Here is a 27,955-nt window from a genome sequence, read left to right as displayed (position 1 = left end):
GGAGACAGGGGAATAGACAGACAGAAAGGAAGGGAGAGAGGGTGTGTAAGAAAAGAGTGAGAGGGAGATAGAGAGATAGAGACACAGGGAGAGGAGTGCAGGACGTGGAAAAGGTTCTTTTCGCAGCTTTGCATTCTTTACAACAGACATGCCCAACTTTGCTGGAATCTGGAAGATGAAAAGCAGTGAGAATTTTGATGAACTTCTCAAAGCACTGGGTAAGCCATTTCCTATCTTCTTTTTTTTATCTCCCCTCCATCTCCCCCTCACCCTGTTTTCCATCCCTCTCTTTACCCTCCAGAGAAACAGTGCAACAGCACATCCCTGCATGAGGTTGCCTATCAATCTTGTCTATTGTAAAAAGAGAGAAGGTCCTCCTTTCTTTCTTTTTTTTCCCCTCTCTGGGACTCCCATCGGCTCGGTTTGGGAATGTTTGGGAAAGGAGGAAGAGGTCTGTGCAGAGATGCAAGAAGGGGGGAAATCCCTTCGGCTCACAGAGGAGATATCAACCAGCGGATCCAGAATCCAGTCCAGAACAGACGTGGTATTGTTACAGGAAAACGCGGGGGGGAACATTATTCACGTTAAGAGTTTAAGTAGGGCATGCATTAGCTATGCCAACAGAGATCTCCTGAGCCCGCTGCTGTTCTCCTGCGTCCTATCCTTTGTTCCTGCACCCCCCCTCCTCTCCCTCTCTCTCTCTTGGTCTTAACTGATGGTTGGGATGGGTTAGATTTGGACAAGTTAAGTGGGTCACTGGATTTTGCGGCGGTGTAGTGTGGTCACGGCAGCGCAGTCAGAGGAACGTCTTCACGGTGTGGTTCTGGAGATGCCTGGTGTTGTGATGAGGGCTTTAGTAACTCCCCTGGTTTTGGTTACAAAAAATAAATTGAAAATACAGAAAGAAAAAAAAAACAACTTTGGGGTATGAATGGTTCCTTTTCACACAGCAAAGTTGAAAGTTTTCTGAAATTTCTAACTGGAGAAGATCATAGCCAAAAGGCTGGATGTGTAAATGTATAGCTTTTACTTATATTTATACATCGGCTACATAGTAATTAAGACACAACTTTTATATATAATTTGTTAGATTCTGGAAGATTCCAAGTTTTTAAAGGACCTCTAAGTATGTATTCGCGTTAAAAATTAACAATTTCTTTGAGAGTTTCAGTTCCTTCTTATTGGTCTGGTTCGCTACCATGTGACGTGGAGTTTTCCAGATCTGTAAGCAGAATTCACCATTGAGTCATTAGCGTCCTCATCAAACCCCGTCAGACCCCGTGTGAGCTGTGAGGTCTTTCTGCAGGAACCTGAGCTCAAGACGTGAAGCTTTCTGTCTGTGAGAAAAACTCGTCTTTTCAGCGCTACGTCCATTCACCAACACTTAAACCACATCTTCCCTGAGCAGACCGTCCGTTTCCTGTTACATAAGTGCTCGGTCAATGGAGGGCCACAAAGGCAAGCTAATGTGGATTCCAAAGCTGCTGTGCCGCCACTTTCCATCAGCATCTTCCTAATTATCTGTCGACTTGGAGGCAGACAAGTTTCCCTACAGGCGGCGGGGATTAGAATCCCTCATGCAGATACTAAAGGAAGCACTGAGCTTCAATCTAGTCTAACCACAACAACACAGTCCTGTTTACCAGACCACAGCAGACGAGTTTGTCTTTGCACCAACAAAGAAGAAATCATGTGGATGGTTGGTGTCTGGGAGGAGTTTGCCAGGAAAAATGATAGGGTGCATAATGTTTTCCAATGAGGAAGAAGGCAGGTAGCGTTGAGATAGAAGAAGAAGTGAAGATATTGTGTCTAACCAGCAGATATGACAGAACAAGCTGGTAGAAGACCTTTACCAGCAGACAGTACAGCATCAATAAGTAAAACTCAGGTTCCACCAGGTTTTCTGGTTTGTTTCTTGACACAACAGCCCTGCTGACTCTCATTCATTGGGAATGGAGCTCAGAGACACCTACCTCACCACCACCTACATAAGAGACACACTGGTCCAGTAACACCACCACCTACATAGAGACACACTGGTCCAGTTAAACCAGGAGATTAAGGACTGTAGCTTAATGTTCAGGTTCCTAAATAAAGAACCATCAGGATCAGTGGCGGCTGGTGATAAAAATGTTTCGGGGGGGCACAATGTACCTTGGCGCAGCACACCTGACAGCTGCTTTAATGTCCACACAATCACAGAGTTATTAAGAAGGACAATGTAGCCTATAGATTTTATCAGGGGTGGTAGACGGTGGATGATTGACAGTTGAGACAAGGCGTCGGGGTGGGTGTGAACATGATTGACAGCCACGAGAATCGTCCAATCACATTAGATCAAAAACCATTAAAACAATACCAATTTGCTGCCAATAAAAGTGGGAGTGTCTGGGGTGCACAGAACTGCGCCCCCTGGAAAATCTGAAGAAACCAATCAGACAGCAGCCTCAGGTCACCTGCTCGCCACAAGTTTGAGAGCTTACATAAGGTATGGTTTGGCCGGCGCCCCTCACCCAGGAAGTATATGTCTTCAGACAGAAATCAACCAAATACCATTTTTGAACTAAATGCTGCTGACAGGCGCTCACAGACTGAAAACACTTTTATTTCATCATTATTTGCGTTATACAACTAAATTATATTTAACATGTTTAAGTAGATTTTCATCTCTTGATGTCTGAAGGGGGTGGTGCCCCAGCACCCCGTACTAGCCAGTCGCCACTGGCTAAAATCAATCCGCCCACAAAACAACCTGGGAAGAACAAGGTCAAGTCATGGATGGTGGGTTTGTTGACTGTGGTCCTTAGCTCAGGGTAACTTCTGATGCTGTTGAATTCAAAATGGGAAACATGTAAACAGCTCACATCTCCATAAGGTCTGACCAGTGACTGATTGGCTTTTCCTTTGAAACAGCAGATATCTTCCTGACAGCTGTCAGTTACCAACTGACAAAACTGTAAAATATGAGCATAGCATCTCTTTATGCTCAGGTCCGGAGCCGGGCGGGTGGTGGTGGTTTGGGTTCTGAGCAGATCCTACTGAAGATTAGAGGACATATGCTTTAAAGACTCCACAGTGGAGCAGCGTTGCCAGCCGGTATGGTGTGATGTCCAAAGCTGAAGACGTCGTGCATCTTTGATGGGGTGCCATGTGAGGGGATGGAAGGTGTCGGCTGAGCCAGATGGCCTGGCAGGACTCCACAGACGAGGCCAAAGCGTTTGCCACGCACTCCCTTAAACACGGTCACAGTAATCAGACACAGAGACAGCCAAACACTCCGACCCGTCACATTCAACTGTTGTATTTTTTTTTCAGGGCCAAATACTCTTTTTCTCCGACACGGATCGCGGCGCCAGAATTCCACAGATCTCTCTCAGCTTTTCCACAATATTTGTGGTAACAGTCGAATCTACCCAAAATTTGTCGTCATGATTCCCTTCAAGACGTCTGCATTTCTTTCATGCTTGGCTCCTCACAGGTTTGGACCGTGACATGCAGTACAGGTTTCTGTGCAGCCATCAGAAACCGATTTAGTTGGCGTGCCGTGCAGCACGCTGCCATCCTCGCCCGCAACAAAAGACAAGAGGGGAACAAATTTACGGTGATTTAGGGGTGAAATTTCCTTGCAGATGAATCGAGGCTATAATCCTTCACATACTCTGTGGCCCTTACAGACGCATTAGGAGGATTTCATTTCACAGTATCTTCTCAGTCTTGTCTCGGTGCGGGTCCATCGTTACAGCTCAAAACTTTACAAACCACCGCCCCAATACTGCAACACACACGTTTTTACACAAACGTCTTCAGGCTTAGTTTTCTATTATTGACCGATTGTCTTCAACTCCTTGGCGGGCCCTGTGATGGCCTGGCGGCCTGTCCAGGGTGTCTCCCCGCCTGCCGCCCAATGACTGCTGGGATAGGCTCCAGCATCCCCGTGACCCTGAGAGCAGGATAAGCAGTTTGGATAATGGATGGATGGATGGAACAATTTATGGTCATTTCTATCATGTACTCGCACACACAAAAGAAACGAAATTTTGTTTCTCCCAGCCCACAGCAGTGCAACACGAAAGATAAAAACACACATCCAAAATTTCCAAAAACGACACCACCAAAAACATACAAAAACAGAGAGAACAAAGGGGGAAAAAAACCCCACAAACAGTTAACAACACAGTCCATTCAGTGCAACACAGTCCAAACAATCCACTGTCCAGAGAACAAACGCCAGCCAGGATGACTGTCGGAACTGCCGGTCTGCATGGGCTAGCAGTTAGCTTAGCCTGCCCCGCTTCCGCGTCCTGTCTGACCGCCCTCGGTGTTTCCTCTTCGGGCGCAGCTCTGGGCAGAACCATGGTCTTTGGGCCCACTGGACACAGCAGACCAGGCTCCCTCAGCCAATCCCATGCCAGCTCTCCCAGTCAGACACCTCTGACACACCTCCCTGCACTCCACACGACGACACAAACGCAAACGCAGACAAAAACACCGCAGTCGACGCTAGGCGAGGCCGCCGCCAGACCGCCCTCGGTGTTTCCTCTCGGGCGCAGCTCCAAGCAGGGCTGTGGTCCCTGGGCCCACAGGACGCAGCAGACCAAGCTCTCCCAGCCATCAAACGAAAAAAAAAGTATTTTTAATGTAAATTAAATGTAAAACAATGTAAAATGTTTAATGGCTGCTACAGATTTGAATGAAGATGTAGATTTGATCAAATTCATTTGGATTCATTTTATACTATTTAGGGCCAACTTCTCCACCCGACGCCAGCTGGGACTTTTAACTGCCCCTTTATTTACTGCTCTGCTCTCTCCCTCCATCCTTCTCTCCCTCCCTGCATCTCTCCATCTCTCCTCCGCCTGATCCGCTCAGGCGTGAACGCCATGCTGAGGAAGGTGGCCGGGGCAGCAGCCGCCAAGCCCCACGTGGAGATCCGCCAGGATGGAGAACAGTTCTACATCAAAACCTCCACCAGCGTTCGCACCACTGAGATCAACTTCCACATCGGTGAAGAGTTTGACGAGGAGACTGTGGACGGACGAAAATGCAAGGTAGGCTACAGACAAAAAAACAAAAACAAAACACAAAGCAAAATGGAGGGTTTCAGTTCATAACATCCACAATCTGAAGACTGAGACAGATCACTTGAACCAAACCGTCACCAGCAGGCTGTTTAAATGACCTGCAGTCTAAACCCAGTGTATCATTGTAGCCCACAACATGAGACTATTAACCCTGTTTAAATCCACTACGTGAGCACGTTGGCAGTTAAAATAATGGACACAATAAAATCCAACACACCGACTTCACCTTAGACAAAATGGTTCTGGGTGTGTGGTCGCACCACACGTGTCCTACTGCCGCTGATCAGTATAGTGATGAGCTGCTCTGCTGTCACACTGCACATCACTCCATCACTCATCACTCCATAACACCATCACTCCATCAGACATCACTCCATCACACCATCACTCATCACTCCATAACACCATCACTCCATCAGACATCACTCCATCACACCATCACTCCATAACACCATCACACATCACTCCATCACTCATCACACATCACTCCATCACACCATCACTCCATCACACATCAAACCATCACTCATCACTCCATCACTCCATCACAACATCACTCCATCACACCATCACTCCCATCACTCATCACTCCATCACACATCAAACCATCACTCATCACTTTCTTTAAGAACATGTCAGAACATCTAGCTTCTTTTCCAACTATTGCCCTCCTTTCTGTGTGCGCACGCGTGTGTATATATATTTGTATGTGAGTGATTGTGTGTGTATGTGTATGCATGTGTGTGTAACTGTGTGCATATGTGTATGTGTAATCATGTGTGTGTATACATGTGTGTCAATTGTGTGTGATTGTGTGTGTGTGTGTGTGGTGGCAGCAGACGTCATGGTTTCTCTGCGGTGGTTGTTGGTGCGTTGTATGAAAAATTAATACGTCGACTGAGTTGGGCTGTTGGTATGGTGTTCATGTCTGAGCGGGCGGATGATGAGCTAAAGAGAAGGGAAGGTGGAGGCGGTTTAAAACAGAGAAGGGAAGGTGATTTTAGACAGGGAAGGGAAGGTGGAGGCAGTGTAAGACAGAGAAGGGAAGGTGGAGGTGGTTTAAGACAGGGAAGAGAAGGCAGAGGCAGTTTAAGACACAGAAGGGAAGGTTGAGGCGGTTTAGACAGGGAAAAGGGAAGGTGGAGGTGGTTTAAGACAGGGGAAAGGGAAGGTGAAGATGGTTTAAGACAGGGGAAAGGGAAGGTGAAGATGGTTTAAGACAGGGAAAAGGGAAAGTGGAGGCGGTTTAAGACAGAGAAGGGAAGGTGGAGGCAGTTTAAGACAGAGAAGGAAAGATGGAGGCGGTTTAAGACAGAGAAGGGAAGGTGGAGGCAGTTTAAGACAGAGAAAAGGGAAGGTGGAGGTGGTTCAAGACAGGGAAGGGAAGGTGGAGGCGGTTTAAGACAGGGAAGGGAAGATGGAGGCGGTTTAACACAGAGAAGGGAAGGTGGAGGCAGTTTAAGACAGGGAAAAGGGAAGGTGGAGGTGGTTTAAGACAGAGAAAGGAAGGTGGAGGCGATTTAAGACAGGGAACAGGGAAGGTGGTGGCAGTTTAAGACAGAGAAGGGAAGGTGGAGGCGGTTTAAGACAGGGAAAAGGGAAGGTGGAGGTTGTTTAAGACAGGGAAGGTAATGTGGAGGCGGTTTAAGACAGGGAAGGTGGAGGCGGTTTAAGACAGAGAAGGGAAGGTGGAGGTGGTTCAAGACAGGGAAGGGAAGGTGGAGGCGGTTTAAGACAGGGAAGGGAAGATGGAGGCGGTTTAACACAGAGAAGGGAAGGTGGAGGCAGTTTAAGACAGGGAAAAGGGAAGGTGGAGGTGGTTTAAGACAGAGAAAGGAAGGTGGAGGCGATTTAAGACAGGGAACAGGGAAGGTGGTGGCAGTTTAAGACAGAGAAGGGAAGGTGGAGGCGGTTTAAGACAGGGAAAAGGGAAGGTGGAGGTTGTTTAAGACAGGGAAGGTAATGTGGAGGCGGTTTAAGACAGGGAAGGTGGAGGCGGTTTAAGACAGAGAAGGGAAGGTGGAGGCAGTTTAAGACAGGGAAAAGGGAAGGTGGAGGTGGTTTAAGACAGAGAAAGGAAGGTGGAGGCGGTTTAAGACAGGGAACAGAGAAGGTGGTGGCAGTTTAAGACAGAGAAGGGAATGTGGAGGTGGTTTAAGACAGGGAAGGGAAGGTGGAGGTGGTTTCAGACAGGGAAAAGGGAAGGTGGCGGCGGTTTAAGACAGGGGAAAGGGAAGGTGGAGGTTGTTTAAGACAGAGAAGGGAATGTGGAGGTGGTTTAAGACAGGGAAGGGAAGGTGGAGGTTGTTTAAGACAGAGAAGGGAATGTGGAGGTGGTTTAAGACAGGGAAGGGAAGGTGGAGGCGGTTTAAGACAGGGAAAAGGGAAGGTGGCGGCGGTTTAAGACAGAGAAGGGAAGGTGGAGGCAGTTTAAGACAGAGAAGGGAATGTGGAGGTGGTTTAAGACAGGGAAGGGAAGGAGGAGGTGGTTTAAGACAGGGAAAAGGGAAGGTGGCGGCGGTTTAAGACAGGGGAAAGGGAAGGTGGAGGTTGTTTAAGACGGGAAAGGAAATTCTCTCTCTCTCATACTTAAAAAGAACATCAGTGACCATGCCACCACAGTAAGACCAGGATGAGCAGCACAATGATGGAAACCAGCTTTGTAAAGTTTGGGACTGTCTAGAAAATTATTTTGACAAATTCTAGTTGTTACGTGCAGGTGTGTTGTGGGAAAAAATACAAGAGCGTGTTTAAAAAGTCTGGAAAATCACCTTGAGATATAATAGGGGCTTCCTTATTCCCCTCCAAGTGTCCGTCAGATTATGAACCCACAGACATAAACTGAGGAGAGTTAGAAGATCTACGACCACCACAGACTTGGATTTTGTAAAAGGCAGAAATAACAAAGAAACACCATAGAAATCATGAACACTGACAAGTAAAACACAAGCTAAATGACAGACAGGAAAAGGGTTACTGCTCCTCGGAGTCATGTGAAGTCTGGGGTACAGTAACAATGAACAGCTTCCTGATGCTGAATTCCAGGTGTGTATCTTGTATGCATCAACAACAACAACAACAACTTAGTTTTGTATAGCATCTTTCAAGGAACCGAAGGACGCTTTACACTAGAAAAAAAAGATTAAAACAAAGCTCAAAAGACTACAGACCATAGGCCTTAGCAAAAAGGTAGGTTTCCAGTAGTCGTTTAAAATTGTCCAAAGAAGCAGCGCTGCGGATCTCTGCTGGAATAGAGTTCCAAAGGGTGAGGGCTGCCACACTAAAGGCTCTAGCCCAAAAAGTCCGCAAGTTGGTGTGGGGGATGGAAGCAGGCCTGTGTCTGGGGCTCACAGATTCCAGGATGGAATACAGGGGTTGAGGAGGTCTGCTAGGTACTGGGGGGTAAGGGCATGGCGGGATTAAGAGGTGAGGAGGAGGATTTTATAAGAATGCGGGATTTGACTGGGAGCCAGTGAAGGTGGACAAGGGTGGGAGTGATATGTTGCCAGGGCTTGGTGCGAGCAAGCACCCTGGCAGCTGAATTCTGCACATACTGAAGCCTGTCTAGGGCTTTGCTAGAGACCTCAAACAGGACTTCACTGCAATAATCCAGACGTGAAGTGATGAAGGCATAAATGAGGGTCTCCGCCACGGAGTCTGAGCGTAACGGCCGGAGTGTGGAGATGTTTTTAAGGTGAAAGAAAGCAGATTTGGATTTGATGTGTCACTGGAATGAGAGGGTGGAGTTCAGAATGACACCAAGGTTGCGTAATTCAGGGGATGGGCAGATGGAGCAGCCATCCACGTCGAGGAGATCTTCTCCTCGAAGTGGATCTCCTCAAGATCTCCTTCACATAGTTTTCACAAGATGACCACAGCAAAACTGATGACAAACTTCACTGGACAGAGGTGACTTGTTGATGTAACACTGTAATTCCACTTATGTTCTTCAGGGGTCATCTGCCACAGTTGGGTTGACTGATTTGGTCCTTGTTCATATATCTGATAATTCAAAGCCCTCATATAAGCAAAGTATTCAAAGAGACTGACAGCCAAACATGACATATACCGGACATCCTTTAAGAATTATCTCTGACCTCCACCATAAAACTGTCAAGTTTATTTCCAATGTTTTTTTCCTAAATGGGTTGAATTTAAAGCAGGAAGCTCAATTCCCTTTTTCAAAATAACTACACAGAAATGAACGGTGCTGAAAGATCCCTCCGTCGAATCGGTCTCGCTGGCATGCCGCAGTACTCGTGCTTGTGGAGGGATGGTTGCTCAGAGAAGGAAAAAAGGCACGTGCACGTCATTTGCACAATAAAACTCAACCAAGAGCCAGCCAGGGATTTCCACCAAGCACGTGTGGCTTTGTGCAGAATCCACAGAGCATTTGATAATCATCTGTCCATCAAACACAAAGGACAAATCCCAGCGAACCTAACATGACATATTTCAGGGCAGCCATTCACAGAGCAAAGATTCCAGGGAAGCAACATGATGTTCCATGGATAAAAAGCCCAAACTTCATCTGGGTTTTGTCTCTGCTTTGGTTTCATTGGGAAAGCGACACGTTTCCAGCATGTTGCAGTGAGGGAGGGCAGACGTGACCTAATTTGGGTCTGAGGAGACGGCGGCTCCGGCTGTCTGTGCCCCGGGGCATGCTGGGTAGTGGGCATGGAGAGACAGTGCTCGGTGCCACTCCTCTGTCAGGAGGCAGATGATTCTTTTTGTTTTTCAAAAATTCACCAGACCTTTCCGTCTGCACGTTGATTTAAAGAAGCAGTAATCCCTTTTACCTTGTCATGTTCTGATGTGAAAACGTGTCGGTGTGGGTCTGGGGAGGTGGACCTGAACACTCTCTTGATGAATTCAACAAAAAACGAGACCAATCACACAGCAGCTCTGAGAAAATCAATGCTTTTTCTTACGTAACATTACCCCTATGAATTGTCTACACCACTGGAGGCATCGAAGCTCGCGACAACCATGAGGTGTAGTCACCACACATCACCTCCAGCACATTAGGCCAATAAACTAAGAGGCAAGTAGAAAGACAACACACTGGCATTAAAAATGAAACTCTCGGTAGACCTGATAGAGGCTAGGATGAGATGTTTAACTACAACACCGTTACCTACCCACACCTCCGTCACTGTCCATATCTACACTGCTTTATATCTCTATCTCTTTATATCTTTACATCTACAGCCCTTTATATCCTTGATACATGGACACCTCCACCACTGTCCTCTACAGCTACAGCCCTTTATATCCTTGATACATGGACACCTCCACCACTGTCCTCTACAGCTACAGCCCTTTATATCCTTTATACATGGGCACCTCCACCACTGTCCTCTACATCTACAGCCCTTTATATCCTTTATACATGGGCACCTCCACCACTGTCCTCTACATCTACACCCTTTTATATCCTTTATCCATGTCAGGACATACACTGTAAAGCCAGTGCTTACTTAAAAATGTAATAGAGGGTCCACAGTGGCGTAGCGGTCTAAGCACTGGCTTTGTGTCGATGCAGCTGCCCACTGGGGACCGGGGTTCGCGCCTCGGTCTCGTCAGATCCGACTATGGCCGGACTCGGTGAAGCAGCAACAATTGGCAACGCTATCTTCGGGAGGGGGGCGGAGTCGGCTTGTGTTCGTCACATGAATGCGTCTCTGGGTGTGTCGGAAAAAGCAGTGGTTCAACCTGGAGTCACCTTGTCACGAAAGTGGGGAGGCGTCTCCTTTGAGACTACCGACCGGAGAGATGCAGTTGGCGAACGCATGCAGTACAAGGGTGGGTGTTTGAATTAAAATAGGGATCGATTGGCCACTAAACTGGGAGAAAAAGGGAAAAATCAGAAAAAAAAACCTTCAGGTAGATGCAGCAATCTCTTTCAAATGGGGAAGCAGCACATACACTTAAAATGTAACTTGACATTACAGTCAACGCCCTCTGAATTGTCTATGTGATGATCGGGGAGGGAAGGGGGGGCTTTTGCTGAAGTGCACTATCGTCTCTACAGTCTAGGGCATTTAGGTCCAGGTTGTTTTGACTGCACCATGAAGTCAACTGTTCAATCTCCTGTCTGTATGCTGACACATCGTTGTGGATGAGGCCGATAACTGTCATGTCGTCAGTGAACTTGAGGAGCTATACAGAGGGATCACTGGAGGTGTAGTCATTTCTGTAGAGAGAGTAGAGGGGAGCAGAAAGCATGCACCCCTGTGGTGTTCTGTTGCTGCGGGTCAGGGAGCCGCTGGTGAATTTTCCCATTCTGACCTTCTGTGGCCCATCTGTGAGGAAGCTGGTAATCCATCTACCAATGGGTTTCAGATGTAGACAGTTGGTAGAGCTTGGAGTGGAGAAGCTCTGAGATGATTGTGTTGAAGGAAGAGCTAAAATCCACAAACAGGACCCTGGCAAACACCCTTGGAGTGTCAAAATTGTGCAGCAGGAAGTGCAGGCCCATGGTGATGGCATTGTCCACAGATCTGTTTGATCTATAGGCAAATTGCAGGGGATCAAGTAGTTTGTTTGTAGTGGCTTTTAAATGCTCTTGTACCAGTCTCTCGAAGATCTTCATGACTAAAGAGGTCAAGGTGACAGGCGTGCAGTCATCAAGTCCCGTTATCTTGGGTTTTTTGGGTGATGGTGAACATCTTGAAACATGCAGGGACACCCGTCCGGACTGGGGGCTCAACCAATTCAACTGACTAAGTTTGAGCTTGTGTTTATTAGTATTCATGCTCACAGTTAACAACTGAATAGAAGAATTTACATTAATAAAAATAGAAATATATCTACACATATAAGAAGAGGAAGAGAGTGAAGGCAGAGTCAAGGATACAATTGTGGAAATTGAAGAAGGAAGACTGTTGTGTGGAGTTCAGGGAGGAGTTAAGACAGGCGCTGGATGGAAGTGAAGAGTTGCCGGATGGCTGGACAACCACTGCAGAAATAGTGAGGGAGACAGCTAGGAAGGTACTTGGTGTGTCATCAGGACAGAAGAAGGAAGACAAGGAGACTTGGTGTTGGAATGAGGAAGTACAGCAAAGTGTACAGAGGAAGAGGTTGGCAAAGAAGAAGTGGGATAGTCAGCGAGATGAAGAAAGTAGACAGGAGTACAAGGAGATGCAGCGTAAAGTGAAGAGAGAGGTGGCAAAGGCAAAGGCGTATGGTGAGTTGTATGACAGATTGGACACTAAGGAAGGAGAAAAGGACTTGTAAGCGGGACCAAGCTGGCAAGGATGTGCAGCAGGTTAGGGTGATCAAGGATAGAGATGAAATTGTGCTGATAAGCGAGGGGAGTGTGTTGAGAAGGTGGAAGGAATACTTTGAGGGGCTGATGAATGACGAAAATGAGAGAGAGAGAAGTTTGGATGATGTGGGGACAGTGAATCAGGAAGTGCAGTGGATTAGCAAGGAAGAAGTGAGGGCAGCTATGAAGAGGATGAAGAGTGGAAAGGCAGTTGGTCTAGAGGACATACCTGTGGAGGCATGGAGATGTTTAGGAGATGGCAGTCGGGTTTTTAACTGGGTTGTAACACAATCTTGGAAAGTGAGAGGATGCCTGAACACTGTTATGACAAACTGTGTTTTGAGGCCAACACAGAGGTCATCATCAAAAAGTGCCAACAGCATCAGTATTTCTTGAGGAAGCTAAACTCCTTTGGGGTAAACAGAAATATCTTCAACACATTTTACAACTCCACTGAAAGCACAATCAGCTTCTCGTTCATTTGCTGGTTGTACTCTCTCACAATCTAAAACACAAAGCACCTTCAGAATACAGTGCACACCTGCACCAAGATCATAGGCTAGCTACCCCCTCTGGCCTCACTGCATGATCAGAAAATGCTCTCACTCCATCCTACAGGACCCCACCCATGTCCTGTACGGGGCCTTCAAATGGCTGCCCTCTGCCCTGCAGCTTGGACTAACCGGAGGAAGGCAACATTCATATATGAAGCTGTTCGCCTACTAAACTCCAGTCTGCTCCCAGCCCCCTCTTCCTCTCTTGCCTGGGACTAATCCCTACACCTACTGGTCTGCCACAGTCCTAGCATCCCCCCCTCCCCGCCACACACATACCCATTTGACCTTTTGATTGTGCTACATGGTCACTGTTGTTGTCATGTATCGTCTTATATGTCCTGTTTGTGTGTCCTTTCACTATGCCTGCCTCAGGAATTGCCTCTCGGAGATAAACAAGTTTTTTGAAATTAATTAAGTTGAATTGATGGTGACAGGCGGTTGGTCTCTCAGGGTTTCGGTGAAGGACCTGGTCCTCTGATGTGTTGGCTGTGGAGATTTTGGTGATTCGGGAGGACGTGGTGTCAGAGCGGATGAGGGTGGCTGTTGAACGACTGCCCCCCCTAATTTCTTTGATGGACGGCACATCATCCATCTGTGACAGGCGGGACCCAGCCCGCGGCGGACCACCCATCACATCTGAGTTCTGAGTCGGTAGATAGCAACAAATACCCAAAGACTGTCTCTGGGTTTTGAAAGAGTGTTTGATGGCTTCAGTCTGATAATACACACCCGTTGCGCAAAGTGCTCAGCACAGCTAGTGTGTACTTTTACAATTCCATTTAGAGTTGTCTTCTTCTATCAATCCTTTTCACAGCCCACCTCCTCCTCACCTTAACCCGTCTCCTCCTAACCCTTATTCCAACACTGTGATTCAACTAGACTTGACGTATATTACCACTGTGTTAAGCCTGTTTTCCTCATACAACGGGTCACATGTACCACAAAATTGTAGGTTTCGTTTCCGTTTTTAAACCAGAATAATAAAAAAACAAAACTGAAATCAAACAGCAGCGTTCCCTCACATTTTCCTGCTGGTCAACCTGGCTCACATACCTCCCAGACATATTCCACTGTTATGCAGATGAATTATCTGTGCCATTTCAACCTGGTGAATCAGACAGTCTAAACCATATCATGTCCCATCATTGGCGGTGCTCGGGCATTAGTTATGGAGAAGTTGAATTTGTGAAGCATTAAAAGTTAAAAAACAAAAAATAAAAAAACATTGTTTTAAACCAAATAAGCTTACTTTGCTGAGCTTAGCTGGCTCCACTTCCACGTCCTTTCAGACCGCCCTTGGTGTTATCTCTTCGGGCGCAGCTCCGATCAGGGCCGTGGTCCCTGGGCCCACAGGATGCAGCCGACCAAGCTCTCCCAGCTGATCCAGTGCCAGCTCTCCCAGCCATCAAATGAAGACAAAAAAATCTTAGACGCAGACGTGGACAAAGACACTGCATGGACGGTACTGGGTGAGGCTGCCGCAAACATAAGTTTGCGCCGCCATCTTCCCACACCAGATGGGGAAGTGCAGGATCCACTCCAGTTAATTTAAAATGCTGCTGCTAGGCTCCGGACTAATTCTAGGACGTGGGAACAAGTCACCTCGCTGGTTACCTGCGAGTTTTAGGATTGATTTTGAGATTTTGCTCCGGTCTCATTACCTGGAGGGATCGAGCATTTTCAGTCCGGGTTCCTCAGCCGTGGAACTAAATCTTTAAATGGCTTCTTAAAACTCATGTCTATACGATGTTTCATTCGTTTGTTTCTATCTATATCAAGGGTTTTAGCTCTTTTTATTGTTGTAACTGTTCAACTAAACTTTTCTGCATTACTGTACACGTTCCCCCTTTTTATTCTTTATCATAACTGTAGTCTTACTTCCTGTTTTTATGTAAAGCACTTTGTGCCTTTGCTCAGAGATGTGCTATATAAACCAAGTTTATGGTTATTATGATTGTGTGTGAACAGCCCATGTGAATTATAGCAAGCAGAAAGTCTGTATGAAAAATAAGAAATAAGACCAAATGTGACTCGAGGACAAAGTCTGAGTTCAACACAGATTATTTGATTATTTGTTATTTTGGGCACTGAGAGAAGATTTGAAAAAAAAATCCCAGCAAGCTAAAAACCTCTAAAAGTGAGCAGGAAATGAGACGTTATCCTCACAGCTTTAAGAATTAATCTTTGTTTCTGAGTGGCCATGAAGACTCTGCAGCTGCAGAGATGTGCTGCAGTACCTATCCTGAGACCAGAGGAACATCTGACCCAACAAACTGAATGACAAGGACTAGCTGTGTGTGTGTGTGAGAGAGAGAGAGAGAGAGACAGACAGACAGACAGACAGACAGAGACACAGACAGACAGAGACAGAGAGAGCCAGATAGAGAGAGACATATAAGTGAGAGAGATAAAGAGAGAAAGATAAAGTGAGAGACAGATAAAGAGACAGACAGATAGAGGGAGACAGATAGAGAGAAAGATAGAGACAGATGAGAGAGAAAGCGATAAAGAGAAAGATAAAGAGAGACAGACAGACAGAGACAAATAGAGAAGAGAGAGACAGATAGAGAGAGGCAGAGAGAAGAGAGAGACAGATAAAGAGAGAGAGAGACGAAGAAAGAGAGGCAGATAGAGAGCGAGAGAGAGAGACGGATAAAGAGAGGGACAGAGTGAGACACAGATACACAGAGAGAGAGAGAGAGAGAGAGAGAGAGAGAGAGAGAGAGAGAGAGAGAGAGAGAGAGAGAGAGAGAGAGTATTCCTCTGTGGGTGAGTGTGTATAGCAGAATGAAAGCAGATTAATCCCCGTCAGCACCAGAGACGGATGCTGGTCTCAGAACGGAGCCGTGGCTAATTGACTTTCTGGGCTGCAGCGCGTCTGGAGAAACCAGAGGCAAGCTCGGAGACTCACAGGGACTTGTCATGGTTCCCCTTTGCTTTGATATGGAGATGAACCTCGTGAAACCTTAAGTCTCTCTCTCTCTCTCTCTCTCTCTCTCTCTCTCTCTCTCTATATATATATATATATATATATCTCCAACCAAAGTAAAACAAGGATTTTGTTCCAGTCTGCTTTATTCTTAACTAGTAGGATTTCTCAAATTAAATGTCCCGCTAAACACTCCAGAAATACCACTTTTAAAACAAATGATGAACAAAACTACATTTCAGCTTTCAGTGTGAGTTCACGTTGGCATGTGCGTCGGCACCAGAGTTTGGTGCTACAGTACAGACGGTTTCACCAGTGAGAAAATCACCTACATGAGGACGTCTTCCTCTGTTACAGGACAGTAATTCTACACCAGCTACTTTAGGAAAATACCATGGTGTCAGAAGTTAACTTGGCATTGAGCGGGAGGGCGTTGTGCTTCCATGCATTGTTCGGAGTGGAGGGAATATTCTGCGGTGGGTTTTCCTACTTTGAAGCAGTTATTGGAAAATAACAAAAGAATAATAATAATCACTACTGAAACTTATGAAATGAAGAACTTCTTCAGGAATAAAGTAATATTCTGCTTTACAGTTTGCGCTGTAAGGTTGGAACACCGTTGCTTCTGACTACTCATCTTGTTCTCTGATGTTTCTTTAAATTTTCTTCTGAGAAGGAACGAACCTGAAAGTGAAGTAATTCTGCTGTATTTATTTGAATGGCATTAAAGTAATTATCTACTGAAGACCAAGACAACCTCATTTTTTCGTAGCTTACTGATTACTGACCAAGATGAAACAGGAACAGAACAGTCAACTACGACTACTACTACTACTACTTTCGGCCACTCCCGTTAGGGGGCGCCACAGTGGCTCATCCGTTTCCATCTCTTCCTGTCCTCTGCATCTTCCTCTGTCACACCAGCCACCTGCATGTCTTCCCTCACCACATCCATAAACCTCCTCTTTGGCCTTCCTCTTCTCCTCTTCCCTGGCAGCTCCATCTTCAGCATCCTTCTCCCAGTATACCCAGCATCTCTCCTCCACACATGTCCACACCATCTCCATCTTGCCTCTCTTGCTTTGTCTCCAAACCGTCCAACCTGAGCTGTCCCTCTAATAGACTCGTTCCTAATCCTGTCCTTCTTCATCACCCCCAATGAAAATCTTATCCTCTTCATCTCTGCCACCTCCAGTTCCACCTCCTGTCTTTTCATCAGTGCCACTGTCTCCAAACCATATAACATAGCTGGTCTCACTACCATCTTGTAAACCTTCCGTTTAACTCTTGCTGGTACCCTTCTGTCACACATCACTCCTGACACTCTTCTCCACCCACTCCACCCTGCCTGCACTCTCTTCTTCACTTCTCTTCTGCACTCCCCGTTACTTTGGACAGTCGACCCCAAGTATTTAAACTCATCCACCTTCGTCACCTCTACTCCTTGCATTCTCACCATTCTGCTGTCCTCCCTCTCATTCACGCAAATGTATTCCATCTTGCTGCTACTGACTTTCATTCCTCTTCTCTCCAGTGTATACCTCCACCTCTCCAGGCTCTCCTCAACCTGCACCCTACTCTCACTACAGATCACAATGTCATCCACAAACATCAGAGTCCACGGAGACTCCTGCCTGATCTCGTCCTTCAACCTGTCCATCACCATTGCAAACAGAACAGACAAATCAATTTGAAAATAAAATCTCACCAACAAACACCGTACAGTGTCAGTGAGGATGAGGAGGAAGAATCTTTATAATAACTCATGAGTCATGTAGAAGGTGCTGGTGAAGACTGGTAATTTGAGTTGAACACAAACTGATGTGGCCTGAAGACTTTGATCATTGTATGTGAGAAGGCCCTGAAAGACCGTGGACTGTGTACTGTAGCTTAAAAAAAAAAAAAAAAACGCTTTTAGATGTGTTGTGTTTCTGTCTGACCACTGACCTGTGTCCTCTGACCCGCTGCAGAGCCTGGCCACCTGGGAGACCGAGAACAAGATCCACTGTAAGCAGACTCTGGTGGAGGGAGACGGACCCAAGACCTACTGGACCCGCGAGCTCAACGGGGACGAACTCATCCTGGTGAGCGTCCACCACCGACCCCCAAGTCACACATCAGGTCACATGTCCCTGTGTCACATGACTGACCCCTGCTCAGACGGAGGTCTTTCTTCAGCTCTGAAACAACAGAGACCATCTTAAAATGGTTGATAAGTAGCTTCATTTAAAATACACCTGCAACACACTCATGCTCTGTTTGATGCCAGCTGCTGGCCCTCAGTGGCACTACACAACCAGCAGTTTATAAATGGTTTGATTTAACAGTGAAAAAAAGAGACACAGAGCCGGTCTCCTCACTGAACCACAGAATGCTGGTTTGGACCCGTTTTACTGAAAATATTGTTTAAAAAAACAACACATTCCTTTTTCCTCACAACTTTGTGCATGATGTAAATGAGTGCACCACCACCCACATATAGACACACTGGTCCAGTAACACCACCACCCACATAGAGACACACTGGTCCAGTAAGACCACCACCTACATAGAGACACACTGGTCCAGTAACACCACCACCTACATGGAGACACACTGGTCCAGTAACACCACCACCCACATAGAGACACACTGGTCCAGTAAGACCACCACCTACATAGAGACACACTGGTCCAGTAATACTGACACCCACATAGAGACACACTGGTCCAGTAACACCACCACCTACATAGAGACACACTGGTCCAGTAACACCCCCACCTACATAGAGACACACCGGTCCAGTAACAACCCCACCTACAGAGATATACTGGTCCAGTAACACCACCACCTACATAGAGACACACTGGTCCAGTAACACTACCACCTACATAGAGGCACACTGGTCCAGTAACACCACCACCTACATAGAGGCACACTGGTCCAGTAACACCCCCACCTACATAGAGACACACTGGTCCAGTAACACCACCACCTACATAGAGACACACTGGTCCAGTAACACCACCACCTACATAGAGACACACTGGTCCAGTAACACCACCACCCACATAGAGACACACTGGTCCAGTAACACTACCACCTACATAGAGACACACTGGTCCAGTAACACCACCACCTACATAGAGACACACTGGTCCAGTAACACCACCACCTACATAGAGACACACTGGTCCAGTAACACTACCACCTACATAGAGACACACTGGTCCAGTAACACCACCACCTACATGGAAACACACTGGTCCAGTAACACCAACACCTACATAGAGACACACTGATCCAGTAACACCACCACCTACATAGAGACACACTGGTCCAGTAACACCACCACCCACATACAGACACACTGGTTCAGTAACACAACACCTACATAGAGACACACTGGTCCAGTAACACCACCACCTACATAGAAACACACTGGTCCAGTAACACCAACACCTACATAGAGACACACTGGTCCAGTAACACCACCACCTACATAGAGACACACTGGTCCAGTAACACCACCACCTACATAGAGACACACTGGTCCAGTAACACCACCACCCACATAGAGACACACTGGTCCAGTAACACCACCACCTACATAGAAACACACTGGTCCAGTAATACTGACACCCACATAGAGACACACTGGTCCAGTAACACCACCACCTACATAGGAGACACACTGGTCCAATAACACCACCACCCAAATAGAGACACACCGGTCCAGTAACACCACCACCTACATAGGAGACACACTGGTCCAGTAACACCACCACCTACATAGGAGACACACTGGTCCAGTAACATAACACCTACATAGAGACACACTGGTCCAGTAACACCACCACCTACATAGAGGCACACTGGTCCAGTAACACCCCCACCTACATAGAGACACACCGGTCCAGTAACACCCCCACCTACAGAGATATACTGGTCCAGTAACACCACCACCTACATAGAGACACACTGGTCCAGTAACACTACCACCTACATAGAGGGACACTGGTCCAGTAACACCACCACCTACATAGAGGCACACTGGTCCAGTAACACCCCCACCTACATAGAGACACACCGGTCCAGTAACACCCCCACCTACATAGGAGGCACACAGGTCCAGTAACACCACCACCTACATACAGACACACAGACCCTTTTTCTCCCTAATTGTACTTGGCCAATCACCCCGCTGTCTGAGCCGTCCCGGTCTCTGCTCCACCCCCTCTGCTGATCCGGGGAGGGCTGCAGACTATCACATGCCTCCTCCCATACATGTGGAGTCACCAGCCACTTCTTTTCACCTGACAGTGAGGAGTTTCACCAGGGGGACGTAGTGTGTGGGAGGATCACGCTATTTCCCCCAGTTCCCCCTCCACCCTGAACAGTCACCCTGACCGACCAGAGGAGGCGCTGGTGCAGTGACCAGGACACATGCACACATCTGGCTTCCCACCCGCAGTCATTGCCAGTTGTTTCTGTAGGGACGCCCGACCAAGCCGGAGGTAACACGGGGATTCGAACCACTGATCCCTGTGTTGGCAGGCAGACCGCTAGACTACCCGGACACTCCTAGTTTATGGCGATATTTTGATAAACTCATTTATAAGATTAAAAATAACATGAATTGTTTTTGTAGTGAGTCAGAGCTCTGCAGGCTCATGGCTTCATGTTGTACAAATCACATCTGGTGCTCTGCATCTGGAGCCGCTTCACAGGTTCAATCTCAAAACGCCAAAACAAACCCGACTAAGACGGAGCCCAGCAATAAATCTGAAACTGAGTAAAAACCCTGTTTTGCTGACGGGGATTCAAACTTCACCACTACAATCAGATGAAGAGTTTCTGTGACAGCTTGTAAAGTCAGACGTTATGGGGGTACAATAACACAACCACTGATGATGCAGCTTGACACACTCTGCTGTCACCCACTGTGTCTGTGTATGTGTGTGTGTGTGTGTGTGTAACAACCCCCCCCCCAGGACTCCAGCTAATTCAAAAATGCCACTTCTCTACTCTGTATGGACTCCCATTCTTGGTGTATGTGTGTGCGTGTGTGTGTGTGTGTGTGTTGCTGTCACAGCTTAGATCGATGATTTCCATTAGTGCCAAATGCTCCAGCTGCTCCTGGGCACAGACGGGCACACACTCACTCACACACACTCACACACACTCACTCACACAGACTCTCTCACACACACACACACACACACACACACACACACACACACACACACACACACTCACACACACTCACTCACTCACACGCACAGAAGGCAGACAAATGCTGATACGCACACATATAGGAGGCTGAATATGGTGAAAACATTGAAATACGTGCACATATGTCAATGTTTTCACCCACACACACACACACACACACTAGAACAAACTCCTCTTTGCCTGAAGTGTTTTTCATCTGTTGGCTTTGAGTCAAGCGCTCCACTTTAGGCACTGGACTGCCATGTGGCTTCTGATAAATAAACTTGTAGGGTCCTCGCGACCCCGAGCAGGACAAGCGGTCTGGATGATGGATGGATGGACATACTTGTGGAACTCTAAAACCAGCTGCAATAAAACTCCATTAAAAAATACAAAGACAGCATCTAGGTAGTGTGGCGGTCTATTCCGCTACCTACTTGAACCTACAAAAAGACCCACCGGCCCATCGCCAGGGGGTAGGCCCCCTTTAGTCGAGTGGTTAGCAATGTCGCCTTGTGGTGCGGTACAACCCCGGATCGAGTCGGCAGTGGGCGGAAATATACTTAGTTACATTGGGGGCAGCGGTGGGATTCGATTTGGGGTTGTACCGCACCCCGAGGCGACATCGCTAACCACTCGACTAAAGGGGGCCGACCCCCTGGCGATTTCGGAGCAGAGACCAGGGCGGCTCGGAAGAGTGGGGTAATTGGCCAAGTACAACTGGGTAGGAAAAGAAAAATACAAAGGAAGCAGAGCGAGATGATGTTCACGACCATGAAGATGAAGTGCAGATAAGACCCGAGAGCGATGCGATGTTCAGCAGCTGGTAAAGAAGCTGCTGTTCGAAACCCTGGAAGACTCAGTGTTGCTGGTGTTAAAGAGAGGCGTGAGTCATCGCTGCACCCAGACAGCCTCCGTCTGTGGAGACAAAGGACAGAGAAAAGCCAAAACAAACACAGAGCGAATGGGAATCATATCTGTGTCCAACCGAGCTCCCAGACACCAAGACTCACCGGGGACTCGCCATCATACTGCAATGGTCTGATTGTCTTTGGCAGTTCACACTGTAAGTGGGGCACATTTCCATAAGCCGTCCATGCTCCATTTAATACGTTTAATCTGAAAGCAGTTTCAGGCAAACTTCCCCAATTTTCTATGGCTACGTCAGGCTGCAATATAATGAGAAAATGACGGCACATCAGAAAATTGGAGTGACTCAAGCTTGCACAGTCACCAGGCACTTTCCAGTACAGACTAAATGAACTGACATCTTGCTGAATGAAACGTCAAAAAGAATGACACCCCAACTCGAGACAATACATTTGCATTGCTGTGTATCAGTTTGGGTGCGACTGGTAATGAAAGAGGGACAGCTGGAGCCACAAACATCCTGACAAACCTGCACCTGGTCACTTACTCACTAAGGACCACTGTCCATCCAGCCGTTATCAAGACCGCTTACTCTGCTCTCAGGGCCGCGGGATGCTGGAGCCTATCCCTGCAGCCACTGGGCGGCAGGCGAGGACACACCCTGGACAGGCCGCCAGGCCATCACACACACACACACACACACACACACATTCACGCCTGGGGACAATTTAGTAGTAAGGAGCACTGATGACGTCAAAATACTTTTTCAAAGAAAACTGATTGAATATAATCTAATCGCCTCGATACGTGTGTGTGTGTGTGTGTGTGTGTGTGTGTGTATGAAGAAGGGGAGATAGGTACGCCTGGTGGAGATCTGCTCTACTGAGGACACTCCTCTATAGTGTTCAGACTATTATCACATATCACAAGGCAACAAGGGGGCCTCATGGACAACACTGTTGGAGCAGTCCCGTGTTTTCCCTGTTATGAAAGAATGAATGATGGTTCATTTGGAACATGTAATAAGCAGGATATAACACACAGATGATCCATTGCCAATAATCTGAAGTGATCAACAAATCCACACATCAAAACTCAGCCAACACATCTCCCTTTACATCAGGTTATTTGTCACATGTTGGAAAAGCAGTAGGAGTAAGTGTACACTTATTTTTTCCTACCCGTTATTTTTTTGTTTGTGGTTTTTGGTTCCTCTACAGTCCAAAGACACGTAAGTTAAGGGAAATGGAAAATCGAAAATTCCTACAGGTGTGAATAAAAATGAGAATCTGGGTTTTATTCAGAGCTGCGTTCACGTCAGTACTCCCTCCTCCCTCGTACCGTCACGTTCAACATAATAAAATGAACTGGACGTCTAAGTGAGGGGACAGTGGATGTGATCGCAGGAGGTCCAGATAACCTCTCCTTCCAATAGAAGTCATCAATATAATAATAATAATAATAATAATAACTTTATTCATATAGCACTTTTCTAAAACAATGTTACAAAGTGTTTTACAAAGACATAAAACCAGACAACGCAAAATTAAGAGTAAGACCAAATAAGTAAGAGTATAAATAAAGAGTATAAATAAATAAAAACGAATATCAAACATTTGTAAAAGCTTTCATAAAAAGAAAAGTTTTAAGACAAGATTTAAAAGAAGCTAGAGACTTGGTTTGTCTTAGTTAAACAGGAAGAGAGTTCCATAGTGTGGGGGCTCTAACAGCAAAAGCCCCATCACCAGTGTAGGGAGGCAAGCACAGGAGTTATATGGTCATGCCTCTTTGTCCCAGTAATGAGCCGAGCAGCGGCATTTTGTACCATCTGTAACGCCGAGAATAGATAAAAGCGTGTACAACTTTTTGCAGATCGGCAATTGATAAAAATGACCTAATTTTGGAGATTAGCTTGAGCTGGAGAAAGCATGACTGAACAACATGTTTGATTTGATTATCAAAACTGAGGTTAACATCGAATATTACCCTAAGATTCCTAGCAGCCTGCTTAAGACTACCTGACAGACCACCAAGATTAGTAACAAAAAGTCTGATGGAATTTTTGGGACCAAACAGAATGACCTCAGACTTACCATCATTAAATTTGAGCAAGTTTTCAGACATCCAGGATTTAATGCCAGAAAGGCAAGTTGTGAGATTTGCTAGGGCGCTAGGATCTGTGGGTTTTAGTGGCATGTACAGCTGAGTGTCATCAGCATAAAAATGGTAAAATATGAACTAAAATATGACTGGGAGGGAGTTGATTACGGGTGGGATATTTGTTTATAAAAACCATTAAATGTTGCCATGATCAGTCTTCCACCAGCATCTCCAATAATTTCGGTGTTACACCAAAATCTTCAGCTGTCAAAAATTGTGACCTTAAATCACAGAAATCGTTGCATCCAGATGAACTGATTCAACTTTCTGTGATTGGTTACCCTGAATTTAACTACACCTAAACCAGACCAAAACTAAAACCACACCTAACCCAGACATTAACTTAAATAGGGAGTAGGATGGGCTGTTAGGTGTCTGCCAGCTACGGCGCTATACTGTCTTGGACTGTTTCTAATTTGTGCATCTTCACCATGGTCACACATTTTCAACAGTCACAGATTTTGGTGCAACACCGTCATCATGGAGATGCCGATGGAAGACTGATCATGGCAGCGTTTGGTGATTTTTATCAACAAATATCACACGTTCACCACATCTACAGCTATCAACACACATCATCGGCTAATTAGGTAGTCAGCTAAACATTAAACAACATCCTAAATGTTCAAAACAGCCAGTGGTGTACTAGTCAATAAAAAGCATCTCCCGTCATGATGTTCCTACACAGTTTCCAGCAGTAGAAGCCTGTGGTTTTTACTGAGCATACTAGTTGTACTGGTCAGCTTCCAGGTGTGAACTTGTGTTTCTGCATGAATGGAAAGCAGGTTCTGTAAGTAAAGTTAAATAAATGTAAAAAATCTTCGTTTAAAGATGGAACTACAGAACATTCCGTGACTGAAATCTCTGTTTCCTCCAGATATTTGGGGCCAATGATGTTGTGTGCACGCGGATCTACGTTCGGGAGTGAACCTTCACATCATCATCAGGATGGGACAGTACATACATGACAGAACCCCATCTGGACACACCACCCCACAACCCTTTGTAGCCAGCTAGCTAGCTAATGTTCACTGTATTCTGTGTCATCTCTGAGCAAACTCTACGTAGCCCCCACATATGGCAGCCATGTTTGTCCGTGTCCTGTGTGAAACTGTTGGGTTTGTGGCATTTGCTGTATTATTAGTCTGTCTAGAACCCCCCCCCCCCCGCTAGATGCTCAGTCTTCGCATCTGTCACCCTGCGGTCATTTTGTTTGGGCAGAATTTAAAAATCAATCAGGCCCTCATGTTCATTGACAAACAATAAGAAATAAAATCTGGACAAAGTGTCTGTGTTGGGCATTCATTCTTAAATTTGCATCCAAACATCAACCAGAAAACAGGAGTAGGAGTATTTCTCATGACTAATGTGGGAAATTGATCTATGGCCAACATGTCATCTTCAATTTCTCATTCCTGATGACTGGACAGGTTCGGGTCCCACTGGTTCACCTTCAGCTATCGATAAGCCAGCTTTACCAATGCTAGACACAAAGCTCACAAAGCCATAAAGCAGTTGCCCTGAAAATAAAATCACATAAACTTATGACTTCAAGATTAATCCCTCATAGGGGTTGTCAGCCCCAGTCAGCTTGCATACATATCAAATACTGATCAACTATACACACTATTTTTTAAGCTCAGAATTCTACCCTGAATCGAGCACTGGGCCGAAAACCTCCAAAGCTCTGCTGCATCTTTTCCATCACTCTGCCCAGACCCTCCGGTATCGTTGTGCCTGGCGGACAGGCTAGTCTAGTACACATAATACATCCAGAAACAGCCTCCAAACAGCAGCCTGTCCATACGAATAAAGCACATGAAGGCTTTTTTTATTTCCTGGAATGCATTATCTTTGCAGAGAGCTTGATCTGATGCAGATGGGTGAACTTGGAGGTGAGTGAGTGAGTGTGGCCCTTGGGGGCCGCCATCGTCTTTCTGTTCAGAACAAAGACAGAGCGAGTCTCCCACACATGAAGACGTAACACACAGACAACTAACCACTGAAATATGTCCTGTTTAATGAAACCTTTGCATTTTATTTTTATTACAGACTTGGTGTGAATAAAGACTGTGACCTTAGTAAATGAAGTCTGATAAACTGCCTAAATAATCAAATGAAGGCTTTATCTAATCCCCCTGAGCCCACTGATTTGGTACTTCCACACTGGGACCACCGTGACATGAAAGATAATGTGAGCTAACAGCCGAATTTACAAATGAAAAAAAAAACAACAACCTCAAAATAACATCAAGAGTCCTTTAGAAGAGTTTCTCTCTCCCTGGAGCACAAACAGCTGAGAACAAAACATGTAGAGTCGAGTTGTCGTCTCACATGTTGAGTCTTGGTTCAGTTTAATGATATTTTACATGATGCTGATTGGTTTACATCTGACTTAAGGACCGACCGGGAGGAGGTGGAGGTGCAAACATTCAAACTAAACTCAGATTTTAGTACGAACAGTTATTCAAACAGGTAGTCCCACTGATCTATCAACTAATCAAACAATCAAACAATTTATACACCACTTTTCATATATTTAAAATGTGATGAAATTAGAAAACAAATTTATTTTTAGAGAGGCATAAGGGCCAAGTGCGCATTATAAATAAAAGGATTACAAACAAGTGGAGGACAAGAAAAGTGCAGTTTAAAGGAAAAGTAAACACTAGTAAAATACTTTCATGAAATAAACTAATGATTGATATGAATGATTTAAAATAAAGAGCCCATCCAACTCAGACGTGTGTCCCTGATGGTCAGTTTTAATGAGGATGTCCTCATCATGGAGGATTCCATGTAAACTATATGAAGGTGTCAGAGAAATCCCCGGATGTCTTGTGTAAATGCTCTGACATCACATCGGCTCAGCATATGGCCTATAAGACTGGGGCGACTGGGATGGCAACTCATTACATCAAGCGTTTTTTAAAGGTCACTGGTAGTCTGATTCATACTGGCTGCCTTCCCAGTCACTTTACACCATCTGGTCTGTGGAAGTTGATTTCGGCTTTACGTGTTTTGTCTCTTCTGTATTTAAGTGACACCGGTGGGGTGGGGTTTCTCAGCATTGAGTCTATGTGACATCATGCATCGCTTTTCCAGCTTGCTTGCTGGTAGTCCATTGAGTCCGATGATGACATCCCTCCTCGTTAATGGTGTGTTCTTTGATGACTGTAGAGTGCAATTCTTGATCCTCAAGTTTTATTGCATGTTGGGCATATGAAGTCTAAGTTAGTGGGGTCAGGCATGATTGTGTGTCTCCTTAGTCTTCTCTGTTGTTTTTTATACATTCCTCTCCATTTCCAGCTGTTCTACACCTCAGTAACAGATCTCCCACCAGTTGGAATGGTTGATGGCAGCTTGCTCCAGTCTCAAGAACTTGATACGACATTTCTTCAGCGATGTTTTAACTGGTCTTTGTATCGCTTCTTCTCACCACCTGCAAACCAGCGGCCCAGATGAAGCTGTCCATACAGGACTTGATGTGGCAGGCATTCTTGAGACATCCTGATGACATGATCAAGCCAGTGCAGTTGGTGTTCAGTGACCGTGGTGTCTATGCTTTTGCAGTTTGTCCTAGCAAGAATCTCAGCATAAGGAAAACGGTCACACCACGTGATCCCCATGATCCGCTGCAGACACCTTATATGGAACCGTTCCAGCAACCTTAGGTGGTGGCTGTATGTGACCATGGCTTCACAAATGTATAGGAGAGTTGTGATGCATACAGCTTTGTAAATGGCAATTTTGGTGTGCAGGTGAAGGTTGTTTGTTTTGGAAGACCTTATGTCGGAGTTTGCCGAAGGCTAGAGAGATATGTTTGATTCTATTGTGAATTTCGTGATCAGTGTTGCAGCCCTCGGAAAGGATGCTGCCCAGGTATGAAAAAGAT

At 46.0% G+C, this 27,955-nt stretch overlaps 1 protein-coding gene across 1 annotated transcript; it reads left to right on the top strand.

Annotated features, from left to right (window-relative positions):
- On the top strand, positions 1-25,334 carry crabp1a (cellular retinoic acid binding protein 1a). The gene is made up of 4 exons (XM_056282041.1): positions 1-218; positions 4,870-5,048; positions 17,808-17,921; positions 24,938-25,334. The coding sequence occupies exons 1-4, from the start codon at positions 149-151 to the stop codon at positions 24,986-24,988; spliced, it is 414 nt and encodes a 137-aa protein (XP_056138016.1). The 5' UTR covers positions 1-148; the 3' UTR covers positions 24,989-25,334.
- Positions 25,335-27,955: the final 2,621 nt, after the last annotated feature.

This window comes from Lampris incognitus, chromosome 6 (assembly GCF_029633865.1).
Source record: "Lampris incognitus isolate fLamInc1 chromosome 6, fLamInc1.hap2, whole genome shotgun sequence".
NCBI lineage: Eukaryota > Metazoa > Chordata > Actinopteri > Lampriformes > Lampridae > Lampris > Lampris incognitus.
Note: the sequence above shows the minus strand (reverse complement) of the source record. Positions and strands in the feature narration are given on the sequence as shown.